Below are 16,492 nucleotides of genomic sequence, written 5' to 3' on the forward strand. Positions count from 1 at the left end.
TTTTTTTTTTGAGACGGAGTTTCGCTCTTGTGGCCCAGGCTGGAGTGCGATGGCGCGATCTCGGCTCACCGCAACCTCCGCCTCCTGGGTTCAGGCAATTCTCCTGCCTCAGCCTCCTGAGTAGCTGGGATTACAGGCACACGCCACCATGCCCAGCTAATTTTTTGTATTTTTAGTAGAGACGGGGTTTCACCATGTTGACCAGGATGGTCTCGATCTCTTGACCTCGTGATCCGCCCGCCTCGGCCTCCCAAAGTGCTGGGATTACAGGCTTGAGCCACCGCGCCCGGCAGTATTTACTTTTTTAAGCCATAAATTTACATTGAGCATAAGTCTTGTGGCGTCTTTGTTTCTCCTTGGAATATATTTTAATGTTTTCTTCTGTATACAAGTTGTGCTTCTGAACAACTGAATTAGAACTGAGCAACCTCACAGTGGAATTTCCTTTTTTTCTCTGAGAAGCAAGCCTGAATCACAGCTCCTTTATCTAGCTGAGTTTATTTTTCAGTAGCCATAACGTCCCTTTCCGCTGTCTCAGAAATTACTGTGTATGTGAGAAGCTTCTAAATGAAATGCTGTGAGTAGCTTCCCAGTGTAGATGAGAAAACATTCAGACATTTCTAACAGTGGTCCTTGGTAAAGAACATAAAATGAGAAGGGAGGCTTTTGTTCTTAGTAGTTGGTGCTGGGATTAAATTCTTTCATCATTTTCTAATTTGATTTACTCTAGCATTTACTGACCAATGTGTGTCTGTGGGACTCTTCAGGTTTTTGTCTGAAGCATGACCTGTTTTGCACAGAGCTGCTGAGTGGGACTCGGTCAGCCCTCCTTTTGGTTAATACGAGTCTGTCCTGTTGCAGGAGGGTGTTTATGGTGGTGAGAATTAGGCTGGAGGTACTAACAACACCTGCATACATTTTCAGTTACCCATAAAGGTTTTGTTTAATGATGCCAAGTCTCAAGGCAGTGACAGCCAGCTGTGTGTTGGTGGATGCGGCTGCTGCCCACTCCCATGCTCTGTGCAGTCACAATGACGGTGGACCCTCAGGCAGCAGCAGACCCAGCTCACCAACTGCCTCCACCATCACTTCATCAGATCCTCCCACCAGCTTCCTGAAAGGAGGGCCTCAAAGCCTAGAGTGATGCCTGGGGGCCAAACCTGGCGGCCTGGCCATCGCCTGTCTGCTGAGAGGAATGGGACCCAGGAATGGGTCCCTCTGCTGGCTGGGAGCTTCCTGGCTCTTCATCAGGAGCCCAGATTTGGGGCGGGCTGGCTACTGGAAGCACATCAGCTCCTAGAACCTTCAAAATGTGCCATCCTATCTCTGAGGTTTATAACTGTATGGGAGTGATGATAATAGTAACTAGATCCACCCCAAAATATGATCCTCTTGAACAGATCAGAGAGACATTAGAAATGAGATGCTGAAGCAGAGGCCGGGCATGGTGGCTCACGCCTGTAATCTCAGCACTTTGGGAGGCCGAGGCAGGTGGATCACCTGAGGTTGGGAGTTCAAGACTAGCCTGACCAACATGGAGAAACTCCATCTCTACTAAAAATACAAAAAATTAGCCGGATGTGGTGGTGCATGCCTGTAATCCCAGCTACTCAGAAGGCTGAGGCAGGAAAATCACTTGAACCTGGGAGGTGGAGGTTGCCGTGAGCCAAGATCGTGCCGTTGCACTCCAGCCTGGGCAACAAGAGCAAAACTCCATCTCAAAAAGAAAAAAAATGAGATGCTGAAGCTTAAGATCTAGAAAATAAGAAGTTGGCCATTAATATTTTTTTTAAAGATTCTTGTCACTGGTATTCAGAATGAATTTGAATAAGCTTTACAGAAAAGCTGTTTTTTTGGACCCTCCCCAGTGATTTAAGTGTTCGATTTGGCCTGATACTAAGGTTAAAACTAACCTTAGTATCTCTCTGAAGAAAGGTTTGGCTAGATAGACCAATGGCTTCAGAGTGCCTGGCCAGGCATGCACCGTGAGCAGGCCGGGAAGTTGGCGCCTGCTCAACATTAGAAATGGTGCCTGCAACAAGCCGGGCGCGGTGGCTCAATCCTGTAATCCCAGCACTTTGGGAGGCTGAGGCGGGTGGATCACGAGTTCAAGAGATCGAGACCATCCTGGTCAACATGGTGAAACCCCGTCTCTACTAAAAATACAAAAAATTAGCTGGGCATGGTGGTGCATGCCTGTCAAGTCCCAGTTACTCAGGAGGCTGAGGCAGGAGAATTGCCTGAACCCAGGAGGTGGAGGCTGCGGTGAGCCGAGATCGCGCCATTGCACTCCAGCCTGGGTAACGAGCGAAACTCCGTGTCAAAAAAAAAAAAAAAAAGAAAAAAGAAATGGCGCCTGTGATGGCCTGGTTTCTAGTCTGGCTCACAAGCATCGGTGTTGCTGAATTAGCACATGTGATAGCGTGTACTGTTTGAAATCCATTATGAGTTAAGCTGTGGACAGTTTAAGCATGGGGTTAACTGGGATGTGGGGTAAGTATGAGGAAAGTGCTGTTACTCAGGATGGACTAAGTGCTGCTTCTCTGCCAGGCCCCAGTGGTGACCGCTGCAGTGCCAGCCTTTGTGGCCCAGAAGAGCCGGTCTGGCAATCAGGGAACGCTCCTTCTAAAGCTGTCAGCACTGTCCACACAGCCTGCAGTTCCGTGGTTACCGATTCTAGTGATGGGGATAGTTTTCTACCACCCACCCCCATCTGTCCCTCTGTAGTTAGATGGGGTCTGCAGCTTCCTGTTATTGGACTTGAGCTGATTAAGTAATACCACAGGCAGTCGCCAGGATGAGGACAGAAGGAGCATCTGATCCTGTGCTCCCCTCTGTTTCTGTCTCCAGGCACACTGTTCCCGCCGTCTGGTGGAAGAACGCCCAAGGCAAAGACCAGTTGTGGTACGAGGATGCTTTGGCTTCCAGCCACCCTATCATTCTGTACCTGCATGGGAACGCAGGTACCAGGTGAGGGAGAGAGCCCATCTTCACTGTGGAGCACGGCTCCTTTTTAGAGTGGGAGTGTCCTGGCCCAGTCTGCTGGAAACCAGCAAGAGCAAACCTGAGGTCCCACAAAATCGGGTCTCCTGGCCCACTGCAACGAGGGAGAGCCTCTGAACAACAAAGGGAAAGGCAGAATTCTTACAGAATTGGGGGAAGGCAGAGTTCAGGTGAACTTTACATGAAGCAGCGTTCCCACAGTTTGAGGCCAGCAGGGATGTATTTCTTGGGGACCAAGCATCGGAAGCTGTGTGGAGATGCCCCTTATCTGGAGCTCCAGCCTGGGTTGAGATGGTGGAGGCTGAGCTCCCCGGCCAGAGGGACATGTTGTTTTTCTCCCTGTTGTAATCTCAAAGGGCACACCATCCGCTGGTATGTGATCTGGGGAGCAGGGTTTCTCGGAGAACGAGGGCTTTGGGGTCCCTCTGAGGATGGGTCATGATGGCACTTGGCTTTGGCCACCTTGGGCCCTTGGGAATGGGCATCTCCAGCTCACTGGCAGCTGGTTTTCTCCATATGTGTCATGTGGCCTGAAGTGGCAGGTAGATTTTTGTTACCTGTAGGATAGCTCCAGGGTGCAGACAGGAAGCCGGAGCCAGGATAGCCCTGGAGGAGAAGGCACACTTCCTGGAAAAAAGGTGGCAAGTGCTAAGAAGGGACAGGAGGGAGAGGCTGAAGGCAGCAGGTGCTGGGGTCCTCGAAGGCCGCCCTACAGTGTGAGCTCTCTGCTTCCGGCTGTGAGCCCCATGCTCACCCTAACAGACTGCTGGTGAAGTACATGTACTGTTTGGTTGATCAGCCCTGCTCGGTTTTATTTCAGATGCTTTTCCTGAGTGAGTCTAACAGCTTGTCTTTTTGACTGGCTGTACTAGAGTTGCTCTCCCTGCCTTAAAGGCAGCCTGGTGCTCCTTTCACACCATGTGATTGCTGTTCAGAAGAGCCTCTTTGGGAGAGCCCAGCATGGGTGCGAGGTGGCAGGGCGGGGAGCGGAGGCAGATGGATGCATTTTCTGAACCAAGCATTGTTTGAAAACCACCAGTCTTCATGTAAAAGAGGCAGCCAGGAGCCAGTGCAGAGGCAGACCCAGCATGAAGACAGGGCCACTTTAGGGCCAGGGGCGAGGACCAGTGTGGCACCAGGGTGTGTTGGGGCTGGGGGCAAACAATTTATAGCAGAGCCAGCAAGGAGAGCCATGCCGGGCCCTTCTGGAGGGAAAAGCAGGCTTAAGTGGGTGTCTGCATGGTGGAGCTGTGCAGAGGGCATTGCTGAAACAGCTCAGTGGCATGGCCTGTGAGGTGGTTTCTGTGCCAGGGACAGCGTGGGCAGCTACTGAATCATGCTTGTCCTGCGCAGTTTGCTTTCTTCTTTGTCTGGGACAAGCTGCAACGGGTTTCTCTTCTGCTTTTCAAAGAGCAGGCAACTACAAACAGCTCTTGCAGCATCGTTTTATAAATGAGGGAACTGTGGTTGGCTATGAATAAGGTTCAGTTCTGCAGTGCCCATCACGTGGTTTAAAAAAAAAAAAGAAACCTGCTATAACTTTAGGTTAGGAAGAGATGCTGTGACTTTCAAGATTTGCTGTCCCGCAACTCCTGCAGAGACTGCCTGGCTGCAGGCCTTACCACCCCCACGTTGTCTGCTTTCTTTGTCCTGTGCCTCCCCAGTGGGGTTTCACAGGTCTGCAGGATCCACCACCGGGTTTTCCTGAGGTCCAAACCCCCTGGATTCCCAGCAACTGTTCCATTTTGCTTAATGTAGAAAATTGTAGAAACTTAGCCACTGTGAATTCTACAATGATAAAGTATTTCACAGTGTTTCCTCCTCGTCTTGAAACTCATTCCTTTATTTATTTATATTTATTTTTTGAGATGAAGTCTCGCTCTTGTTGCCCAGGCTGGAGTACAATGGTGCGATCTTGGCTCACCGCAACCTCTGCCTCCCTAGTTCAAGTGATTCTCCTGCGTCAGCCTCCCGAGTAGCTAGGATTACAGGCACCGGCCACCATGCCCAGCTAATTGTATTTTTACTAGAGATGGGGTTTCACCGTGTTGGTCAGGCTGGTCTCAAACTCCTGACCTCAGGTGATCCACCCACCTTGGCCTCCCAAAGTGTTGGAATTACAGACGTGCCGCTTTGTCTGGCCTATTTTTTTTTTTTTTTTTTTTTTTTGAGATGGAGTCTTACTCTGTTGCCCAGGCGGGAGTGCAGTAGCATGATTCCAGCTCAGTGCAACCTCAGCCTCCTGGGTTCAAGTGACTCTCCTGCCTCAGCCTCCCGAGTAGCTGGAATTACAGGCACCCACCACTATGCCCAGCTAATTTTTTTATTTTTAGTAGAGAGGTTTCACCATGTTGGCCAGGCTGATCTCGAACTCCTCACTTGAAATGATCCGCCTGTCTTGGCATCTCAAAGTGCTGGCATTACAGGCATGAACCACCACACCCTGACCCTTATATTTTTGTTTCTGTACTTTTGGCTTCCTCCTTCATCTCATCCTGGTCTCCCACCAGCAACACTCACGACCCCATACCTGAAATGGTGAGACCATTCCTGAGGAAGGAGGAGCACAGCTGGGGAGTATGGAGAGTGTGGAGTGGGACCCCCATCCTCCCAGGTGGCCCTTGTCCCTGCTGTGGGGTGGGTCCAGAGTATCAGCTGGCCAACAACTGGAGAGAAAGCAGGAAGGAAGCCTAAATAGGCCTCAGACAAGGAAGCACAAACTGGGGGTATGTGCCGAACGGGCCCAGTCTCAGTAGTGACATGCGCGTTGAAGCTGTAGCTGGTGGGACGCGACTGTTCGGCACTTCAGGGTCTCTGTGAGGAGATTCTAGGAGCATTTCCCATGCACAGATCACATACATGTGAAAGGCTGTACAGCAGGGTGGTCATGGGAACAAATGGAAGTTAGTGGCAGGTGGGAAACAGCAGAGATGACCAGGAGATGAGGCCAGGGCAGCGCGGCTAAGCAGAGTTCTGAAGGTCAGCTGAGGCATGGAGTGAGAAGTGAGGGCAGAGAGTGCCCACACAGGTCCCTTGGGGCACACCCTGTGTCCACACAGGGGATCCCTGCACAGGTGAGCTGGGAGGGGCTGGGGTGAGTGGATGGAGCCTTGCTGTGTTTCCTTTAGTGTCCTTCTAGTTTGGGGTTGTAGGTGTGCATTACCTACTGAAAAATAAAAGCAGTCATTAAGAAATCTCTCCCAAAGTGCTAAGACTATCTGCTCCTTGGCACAGCACTGCCATAGACGAGTGTGGGGCCACTTAGAGGGACCCAAGGAGGAGGTTGCCCTCTTTCATCGGCCCCTCCCTGGTTTGGGGTACAGAGGATGAGTTGACCTGGGGCCCAACTCTGAGAAGATACACTCATACCATGTCCTGTTTCCTTCTCCAGAGGAGGTGACCACCGCGTGGAGCTTTACAAGGTGAGTGCAGGTGGCACCCACACCTGTTCCCTGAGCTTTTTCTTCCAGGGCAGGAAGTGAAGGGAGTCACCAGACTCACAGCTTGAGAGTTAACCATTGCTGGGCTGTTTTTGTGTGAGGGTCCTCCTGCTCTGTTGCCCAGGCTGGAATGCAGTGGTGCAGTCACAGCTCATTGCAGCCTCGATCTCCTGGGCTCAAACAATCCTCTGCCTTTAGCCTCCTGAGACTGCAAGTGCATGCCAACACCACACCCAGCTAATTTTTGTTTTCTGTAGAAATGAGGTCTCCCTATGTTGCCCAAGCTGGTCTTGAACTCCTGGGCTCAAACCAACCTTCCACCTTGGCCTCCCAAAGTGTTGGGATGACAGGAGTGAGCCACCATGTCCTGCCTTTTGTTGGGCAACCTTTGCGTGAGCGTGCTCGAAAGTAGGGCCTTGACTGCTCTGCTGTGACCGCCCGTCACACTGCCTCTAGGGCTGGGCCCTAAAATCAGAATGTATGGATGTGGTAGACCAAGTGCCAATATTGGCAAACTGCATAAATGGCATTGGAAGTTGTTTTTCAATGTTACGTTACTTGTGTATAAAATGAAAAGAGAAACCAGGTGCTGCTACACTTGACTGTCAGATTGCAGGCTCACCCCAGCAGGGCGTGCAGGCGGGATTTGAATCAGCTTCCAGGCACACAGTGGGAGTGCCTGCAGGGCTCCCCAGGTACAGGGAGTGCCTAGGGCAGGGTGTGCAAACCTTCACTTATGCTTGGTTGCTTGGTTTTGTTCTTTATCTGGTTGTCTTGGGCCTTGGAGCCCAAGAGATGCTGTTGGAACAGCCTCGCACTCCTCCCTTCAGAGGGGTCTGCACTGGCCCGCAGGGCAGAAGGAGTCATAGGCAGAAGCAGGAGGACACCCAGCTCTGTGCTATTGGAGGATTTTCCCCCTGGAGTAAATTGCATTAAATCAGGCAAGGTGGGGAGAGTTTGAGAAGTTACTGGTCTTTCTTTAAGGTTTCTGTTAAAAGAAATGATTCACCCTGCTGAGGTCAACAGGGCTGGAGCAGGTTGGCTCTGGGTATAGGCTCTGCGGTGGCTAGGAGCTGGTAGGGAAGTGCAGGCTACCCTGGGGAAGCACCTGGCTCCCTCCCTAAAGAGGGGAGCAGTGATTCTGGGTGACATGATGTTGTGGCAGTCTCCCATGTCGCTCTGGACAGACCCCAGCAAGGGCACGGGATGGGTGTGTGAAGAGTTATCTAAATGAGAGAGGTCAGCTTGTCTGTAGGGATTTAAAAACAAAAATAACAGAAAAAAAATTGACAAGTGCTCTTACAATCCAAGAAATACTGGGTTGCAGCAAGGGTCCCCAGATGGGATCTCTGCACGGTGTAGCCACCCTCCTGGGGGTGTGCCATCACACTGCAGCACGGAGAGCTGTCTGTCCTCAGAGGAGGCCACCCCAGAGGCTGCCCTGCAGCATGAGTGGACTGCAACCTGGGAACTTGGGGAGTCTGCCCCTGGCCCCCTAGTGTCTAAGCAGCAGGAAGGGATCCTTCCTGCATTCCCAGGCAGGGATATCAGCAGGTCCTGCGGCGGCAGTTGGCATCTGCATTTCATAAAACCCAGTCAGGAGTCAAGCAGCATGTCACAGTCTTTATGAAGCCGCCACTGCATACAAGGCACAGGCCAGAAAGCTGGATGAGTTTAGTAGGAGACAAGCTGCCCTCAATTCAGATGCTTGGATTTGTTGCCAAAGATATTTATTTTTCACTTTACAGGTGCTGAGTTCCCTCGGTTACCATGTGGTCACCTTTGACTACAGAGGTGAGATTTCTTTTGAAAGATCATCTGAGCACAATTCCACTGCCTCCTGGTGGTATCCCATGGGCAGGTCTCACTTGGAGAGTCTTGGAGCAAGGCCAGCGCCTGCGTTAGCTGTGCTGTGATGGTGTTCTGAGTCCTGACAAAGCCCTTGATGGAGCTGCTGGGAGAGCCCCTTCTGGTAGGGGAGGCTCAGCGCGTGGAGCCCCCATCAGATGCTCTGTCAGCAACATTTTTTTTTTTTTTTTTTTGAGATAGGGTCTCACTTTGTCATCCAACCTGGAGTGCGGTAGCATGATCATAGCTCACTGCAGCCTTGAGCTCCTTGGCTCAAGGGATCTTCCTGCCTTAGCTTCTCAAGTAGCTGGGACTACAGATAAGTGACCACCCCGGCTGTTTCTTTTGTTTGTTTTTAGTAGAAATGGGGTATTGCTGTGTTGCCTAGGCTAGTCTTAAATTCATGGCCTTAAGGGATCCTCCTGCCCCAGCCTTCCAGTGTTGGGATTACAGGCATGAGTCACTGCACCCAACCTGCAACATTTTAAATTAGAAAATACTGTCTTTTTTTCTTTTTTGGATTCAGACTGTCTCTGCAGCTGGACATCAGACACATTTTATGCTTATCAAAGTTTGTCTTATTAAAGTTATGAAGACAGTAAGAACTGTTAAGAGAGGCCAGGCACAGTGGCTCATGCCTGTAATCCCAGCACTGTAGGCGGCTGAGGCAGCTGGATCACTTGAGGTCAGGATTTCGTGACCAGCCTGGCCAATATGTGAAACCCCATCTCTACTAAAAATACAAAAATTAGCCGGGCGTGGTGACTTGCCCCTGTAGTCCCAGCTATTCAGGAGGCTGAGGCAGGAGAATTACTTGAATTCTGGAGGCGAAGGTTGCAGTGAGCTGAGATTGCACCACTGCACTCCAGCCTCAGTGACAGAGCAAGACTCCCGTTTCAAAAAAAAAAAAAAAAACTTATGAGAGAAGATAGATTCTTCAGTACCTCAGCATTTCTGCCTTTTTGAGTGAACCAGGGCTTGCCACTGAACAGATCAAGAACCTACAGTTTGATACATACTAAAGACATTATGCTTTAATGGGCAACAGAAATACTTGGTGTTAACAGTGAGTGACTGGTTGCTTTGGTTTTGGTTTTGGTTTTGTTTTGGGACAGGGTCTCACTCTGTCACCCAGGCTAGAGTGCAGTGTTGTGATCTTAGCTCACTGCAACCTCTGCCTCCTGGGTTCAAGTGATCTTCCCAACTCAGGCATGCACCACTACATCTGGCTAATTTGATCTTATTTTTTTAGGAGAGGGTTTCACCATGTTGCTCAGGCTGATCTTGAATGCCTGTGAAGGATCAAACCATCTACCCGCCTTGGCCTCCCAAAGTATTAAAATTACAGGCGTGAGGCACGGTGGCTCACTCCTGTAATCCCAGCACTTTGGGAGGCCAAGGAAGGTAGATTGCTTGAACCCAGGAGTTCGAGATCAGCCTGGGCAACAGGGCAAAACCCTGTCTGTACTAAAAACACACAAAAATTAGCTGAGCATGGTGGCAGGTAGCAGTAATCCCAGCTACCTGGGAGGCTGAGGTGGGAGGAAAGCTTGAGCCCAGGAGGCGGAGGTTGCAGTGAGCCAAGATCAAGCCACTGCACTCCAGCCTGGGTGACAGAGCAAGACCCTGCCTCAAAAAAATGGAAAAAAAAAAAAAAAAAAAAAAAAAAAAAAAAAAAAAAAGTATTCCACAATGTGCCTCAGCTGGAGAGATCAGAGATGATGATGGCAGTATGGCTGGCTGCCTCACCTTCTGGGGGCCAGGTGGGGCATCTATCCTCAGACCAAGAGGAGATATGGGAGGGACAAAGGAGAGAGGCTCTCACCCGGATATGGGGGTCGCGTTAATTCTCTCTTGTTGCTATAACATGTTACCACAAACGTAGTGCTTTAAACCAGCACACATGTGTAGCGTCTTGCAGTTCTGGAGGTCAGAAATTGGAATCAGAGTGGGAGAAGGGCCCTCAGGGAGAATGACTGGCTGCCCTTTCTAGCTGCCCGGGTTCCTTGGCCCACAGCCCTTCTGTGATTGAGTCCCAGGTCACCTGGCCCTGACCCTGACTCTCTTCTCTCCCTCTTCCTGATGAGGACCCTTGTGGTTATTTCAGGCCCACCCAACTTGTCCAAGATCACTCCCATCTCAAAGCCAGCAGTTAGCAGCTTTCATTCCTTTCACACCCTTCATTTCCCAGCGATGTGACCCAACACGTTTACAGGCGCCACTGATTAGGACGTGGACACTTTTAGGGGCCACCATGCTGCCAACCACAGGGAAGAAAGTTCCATCAGGATGAGAGTTATGGGCTGGGAGAAATTCCAGAATGAGGAGTGGGAAAGTGTTTGCCCTCTCCTCCTTTTTTCCATGCTGACATGGGCTCTCTTCTGCTGCATGCTGGAGACCTTAGGAGAGGCAGAAAGGGCGGCTTCTTCCCATTGACCTCCCATACTTCCTCAGGAAATGAAATCCCATGCAGCAGTTTGTTTCAGTTCTCGTGTAGTCTCCACGTTTCTAGGTGGCACCGAGACTCCCGGCTCCGTCTCCGACTGTCCCTCCATCTCTCTCACTCCAGCTGCCTCTGTCCGAATCCGTCTGCCTCCTCTCCCTGTCTCTGTGTCTGTCTGTCTCTCAGCCTTCCTGTCTGTCTCTGTCTCCTGTCCCTGTCTGTTCCTGTGTCTCTGTCTCACGTCCTGGTACCCCTGCCTCCCTGGCCTTAGCCCTCTACACGGCTCCTGCCCTCCTCTGGTGTCTGAGGTGGGAAGTGGGAGTGTGGCACAAACTTCCGGGTTTGCTTACACTGCACAACTGCTCTTTCTGACCTTTGTGGTGCTTTCAGATCATCTGATGATGACTCACTGTTAGGCTGCTGGAAAGACAATTGCATTCCACCTTTGCTGGATACCCTGGGAGGGACCCTTGGGGAGGTTGTAATTTGTGGAGCCCAGATGGTAGTCTTTTCTGTTATGCAAACAAGATGCTAATTAACCCTAAGGGGAACCAGCCTCTTTCCCCTTTCTGGGTGAGAGTTGCGTTGAACCCAGAAATGCCCTCCCTATTCTGGGAGCCTCTGGACTCTGTTCCCTGTCCTGCCCCTGAGTAAGCCTTTGGTGTTGAGGAGGTAGGTGGGCTGTGCATCTCACCATACCATCTGTACTGCTGCTCATCTGTTTGCTCGTCTGAGCTCAGAGTGGGGGATCCTGGATGCTGCGAGGGGAGGAAGAGGAGAAGTACAGCGCTGAGGATGGTGGTGACAGAGGTTTCCACTGCCGTAGACCTCACTAGCCTGCCTGTTAAGAAAGACAGGGAGAAGGTGGGCTCACCCCCTTGCCATTGAGGGTGAGGCACTCCCCGGCCCTGGCCTGAGGATGCTGGTGCCAGCTGTGAAGCTCTGTGATCTGTTCTGTTGACTCAGCTCGCTGTTAGTTGCCATTCAAATTTGCAACTCACCAACTTAGAGTGACCCTGTGAGGGTACGTCTGGTTTATGCAGTCAGCAGGGGCAGAGCTGCCTTCCCCAGGGCTGGAGGGGATGTGGGGGTGTGCCCATTTTCCCCACTGCGTGCTCTGCCCAGTGACCTGGGTGGGTCTGTGGACTCTGGAAGGGTGGGCCAGATGGGCCCCTCCCTGTCCCCTCCTAGCTCTGGGCTCCTTTGTGGAGGTGTGTGTGTCCAGGTTCCATGAACTGTCTTTGACCTCACCTCTTGACGTTTCTCCCTCCCAGGTTGGGGCGACTCGGTGGGAACGCCGTCTGAGCGGGGCATGACTTACGACGCACTTCACGTTTTTGATTGGATCAAAGCAAGAAGTGGTGACAACCCTGTGTACATCTGGGGCCACTCTCTGGGCACTGGGTAAGGGCTCCCAGCAGGAGGCGGCCTTTAGTGGGAGCCAGTCTTCCTGATGACTCCCATGCCTGGATCTAGAAAGGCTGCCATTCCTGATGACGCAGTGGCACTATTAGTCCCAACCAGCTTTGCTCCTGTCCTTTGGCGGAGGCAGGAGGGGAAGCTCTAAAGAGACCCCAAAAGGGTTTGAGCTTCTCATCCAGGAAGTGACTCAGGACAGACATAAGCAGTGGATGTCAAGGCGTGTCCACAGGGAGACCTGGCCCTGAGGAAGAAGTGTCTTCAGAGCTGGGAGAGGGCACAGTGGGTGGTTTGCTTCCCACAGTGGCCAGGACAGGAGGCACTTCCACACTCCATTTCTGGGCAGCCTGTCATGGGCTGGTTCGAGGTCCACAGTCTCTGCAGGACCCAATCCCCAGATCTTCACTGCCATTCCCTTTCTGCCACCATTCCTTTCAGGGCAGCCCTTTTGCACGATGGGAAGCGGTCCAGGAGAGAAGTGGGTGGGGGGCGCCGACCATCCCTCTGGCTGTCTGCATGGGGGCCCACCAGGCATGGTCTTGGGATGGCGAGAGGCCCTGGACATGGTGGGCTGCAGGAGAGATGCAGGCAGATGCTGGCCATCCCCAGCCAGCGGGCGGCCCAGTCAATAGGAGGGCACAGGCAGCAAGAGGCAGCAGGACACACCTCAGGGACAAGGAAGCTGTGGATGAAACCCTCATTGCAGGGGACAGCTGATGGCGGGGCAGCCAGGTCACCCGCAGTGCTAGAGGCATCTCCGTTTGCCCAACTCTGTCCTGAAACTCTAATAGCTTCACAGACCCCACGGCTCCTCTAAACACTTTGCAGCATAAGACCCATATCATCTCAAACGATTCTATCATAATTCAACTGAGCTATGTTTTTCTTTTTTCCCAGTGTGGCGACAAATCTGGTGCGGCGCCTCTGTGAGAGAGGTGAGCGCCTTGTTGGGCCCCAGCCATGGTGGTGAGCATTTAGAGTGCTCCCAAGTCCCGGCCCTGCTGCAGGTGCTCAGTGTCCTCACAGAGCAGCATGGGCTGGACATTCGGGAGGCACCTAGGGCTGACCATGCCACCCTCCCCATGATACCCGTGGAGCTGGGGAGCCTCACACAGGCCTGGCCCCAGAGAGGCTGCATCAGCAAGTCTGCTTTTTAGGAGTGACCAGAGCCATCTCTGGTCCCCTGGCGAGCGACCCTGGAGCTATCTGAGGCCTGCCAAGGTGGTTATCTGGGAGGAGGTGCTGTGGGCTCCCGGTGCTGTCTGGGGGCCCCTCAGAGCCCCACAGGTCTCATGTATGTCCCTGGCTTCCTGCCCACCTCTCAGTTCCCTGTTTGTTTATCTAGAGACACCTCCAGATGCCCTAATTTTGGAATCTCCATTCACTAATATCCGCGAAGAAGCTAAGAGCCATCCATTTTCAGTGGCAAGTACAGATTTTATGAAAATTTAATTTTTTATTATTAAAATAATTACTATAGAAATAACTAATTACAGGATTATAATAATTATTTAAAATTATTTAAATATTCTAATAAATATAGATTTTATTAAAAATTAATACTAGTTTCGGCCATAGAGCTGCCCAAGAAGTTTATAACCTGCAGCCAGATGAAAGGACAGGTCATAGTTAGGTCATTTGATGGCATCTGGACCCACTGGAGGCCAGGACAATGTGGCATCATTGACTGCATTGTATTGACAGGACTGCCTTCCTGCTCAGTAGTGGAGCTGGGGTTGTCCCTCCGCCCAACTGTGTATGAGGACAGTGCTTGCGGGGCTGGACTCTGGACCAGGGAGTCTGGCCTCCCAGTTGTATTTTGGGGTAAAGCCCAGGTGAATCCTAGTGGGAATTCTGGGTAAGCCAGGTCCCACCCAACCTATGCCCTCCCCAGCTGGGAATGGAGCCTTGGACCTTCTCTTAAAACCTTGCCAGTTGGCCAGGCACAGTGGCTTATGCCTGTAATCCCAACACTTTGGGAGGCCGAGGCAGGTGGATCACAAGGTCAGGAGTTCAAGACAGCCTGGCCAAGATGGTGAAACCCCGTCTCTACTGAAAATACATAATTCAGCTGGGCATGGTGGCACGTGCCTGTAACCTCAGTTACTCAGGAGGCTGAGGCAGGGAATTGCTTGAACCCGGGAGGCAGAGGTTGCAGTGAGCTGAGATTGTGCCACTGCACTCCAGCCTGGGCAACAGAGCAAGACTCTGTCTAAAAAAAACAAAAAACAAAAAACACTAGCCAGTTATTTTCCCTCCTTCCCACTTTGGTTTCTGATCCCCATGTTCCCCACTGGCCATGTATTCTCGGGCCTATGTCCATCTGTCCATCCTGTTCTCATGCTGTTCAGTTATGGACCAGGAGAGCCTTTTAACTTACCTTACTTTTCAGTGCTGTTTTTCTTAAATTGTGTGAGGAAACTGTCTGTAGACTCCATTTTCTCAAGGGTGGCGGCCCTGGTGTCTGTGGGAAGACTGGTGTCTGGGCTGGATTCTGGCCTGGCTGGGAGGTGTGGGAGCCCCATTTTCAGGGCAGCCCCTGCCATACCAGTCTGTGGGGCCTGGCAGGTGAGTCTTCTGTCCCCAGCAGCAAAGCCATACATGGCCAGAGCAGAAGGTGCCAGGGCACAGCTCTGGTGGCCCCGTGGCTATATCACCCCTGGTCCCTTAGGGTAGTTACGGGCAATGCCTTATAGATTCCTGAACTTAAACTGTCTGCACCCTTGAACTTTGCCTGGATATCTTAATCAGTGCTTCTGAAAATGGTTTCCCCATCTTGTCTCCAGATATATCGATACTTCCCTGGGTTTGACTGGTTCTTCCTTGATCCTATTACAAGCAGTGGAATTAAATTTGCAAATGATGAAAAGTGAGTACTGTGGGAGAGGAACTAATTTTTCTATTTAGAAAAACTCTGAGAATCCCTGGATAAGCTTCTTTAGTCACAGTAATCAAATAGAGTGGAATTCAGAGTATTTAGGGTTGTTCTCTAACAAACAGGTCTCTAAAAAGGGAAAACCTGCCAGGGACCATGGCTCACATCTGTAATCGTAGCACTTTGGGATGCTGAGGAAGGCAGATCACTTGAGCCTAGGAGTTTGAGACCCTGTTGGTCAGGCTGGTCTCGAACCTCTGACCTCAGGTGATCTGCTTACCTCAGCCTCCCAAAATGCTAGGTTTACAGGCATGAGCCACTGCGCGTGGCCGATACTGTTCTTCAGAAATGGACTTTGCCTCAGCTATTTGATTTATGTTTGGTTATAGAAAAATATTACAGTTTATTAATAAATATCTATTAGGTAAACCACAAGTTAAGTATTCTAGTTAAGGATTTTTTAAAAAAACGTTTTTCAGATTGTATTGACATTGTCTTTGTGATATTTTTATTTCACAAGGGTTAAACAATGTGTTTTGATTTCTTCAAAAAAGGAAAAGTAGGTGCCATGGCTCATACCTGTAATCCCAGCATTTTGGGAGGCCAAGGTGGACCTCAATCATGAGGTCGGGAGATTGAGACTATCCTGGCTAACATGGTGAAACCCCATCTTTACTAATTTTTTGTATTAGTCCCAGCTACTCAGGAGGCTGAGGCAGGAGAATCACTTAACCCAGGAAGCAGAGGTTGCAGGAAGCCAAGATTGTGCCATTGCACTCAAACCTGGGTGACAGAGCAAGACTCTGTCTAGAAAAAAAAAAATGGTTGGGTGCGGTGGCTCATGCCTGTACTCCTAGCACTTTGGGAGGCCAAGGCGAGTGGATCACCTGAGGTTTGGAGTCCGAGACCAGCCTGACCAACACGGAGAAACCCCATCTCTACTAAAAATACAAAATTTGCCAGGTGTGGTGGTGCATGCCTACAATCGTAGCTACTAGGGAGGCTGAGGCATGGGAATTACTTGAACCCAGGAGGCGGAGGTTGCAGTGAGCTGAGATCGCCCCACTGCACTCCAGCCTGGACAACAAAAGCGAAACTCCATCGCAAGAAAAAGAGGGAAAGCAAACCACCCTATACATATTTAATTATTTTCAAATCTACAATTTGAAAATTGCAATTGTAGATTTCAGAATATGAAAAAAATGGAGTATTTTTTCCCCTCAAGTATGTTTTGGTTCTAAAAATAAAAATAGAAGAAATGAAAAGTTGAACAAACATTATAAGCAACAAACCCTGCTTGTTTGTAAATTTAACTGCTTTGGAACTTGAAAAAGAATTATCTAAATGAACTGGATTCCTTCTTTAAAAGTCAGGTTGAGTACCATGGCCCTGAAACTGTCTTTGGCCTTGACCCTCCCAGCTGAGCCACGTGCAGTGCCTGTGGCTCTGGGTGAGACTGCAGCC

General features: G+C 50.7%; 1 protein-coding gene across 2 annotated transcripts in view; it reads left to right on the forward strand.

The window, feature by feature from the left end:
- The window catches only part of ABHD12 (abhydrolase domain containing 12, lysophospholipase), a 90,967-nt gene that overhangs the window by 64,536 nt on the left and 9,939 nt on the right, over positions 1-16,492 (forward strand). For both annotated transcript variants that reach the window (XM_074406149.1, XM_003942940.4), the window contains exons 4-10: positions 2,851-2,970; positions 6,395-6,425; positions 8,192-8,237; positions 12,009-12,138; positions 13,051-13,088; positions 13,499-13,578; positions 14,940-15,022. In XM_074406149.1, coding sequence (XP_074262250.1) covers positions 2,851-2,970; positions 6,395-6,425; positions 8,192-8,237; positions 12,009-12,138; positions 13,051-13,088; positions 13,499-13,578; positions 14,940-15,022 — 528 coding nt within the window. The remainder of the gene's footprint in view (positions 1-2,850; positions 2,971-6,394; positions 6,426-8,191; positions 8,238-12,008; positions 12,139-13,050; positions 13,089-13,498; positions 13,579-14,939; positions 15,023-16,492) is intronic.

This window comes from Saimiri boliviensis, chromosome 9 (assembly GCF_048565385.1).
Source record: "Saimiri boliviensis isolate mSaiBol1 chromosome 9, mSaiBol1.pri, whole genome shotgun sequence".
NCBI lineage: Eukaryota > Metazoa > Chordata > Mammalia > Primates > Cebidae > Saimiri > Saimiri boliviensis.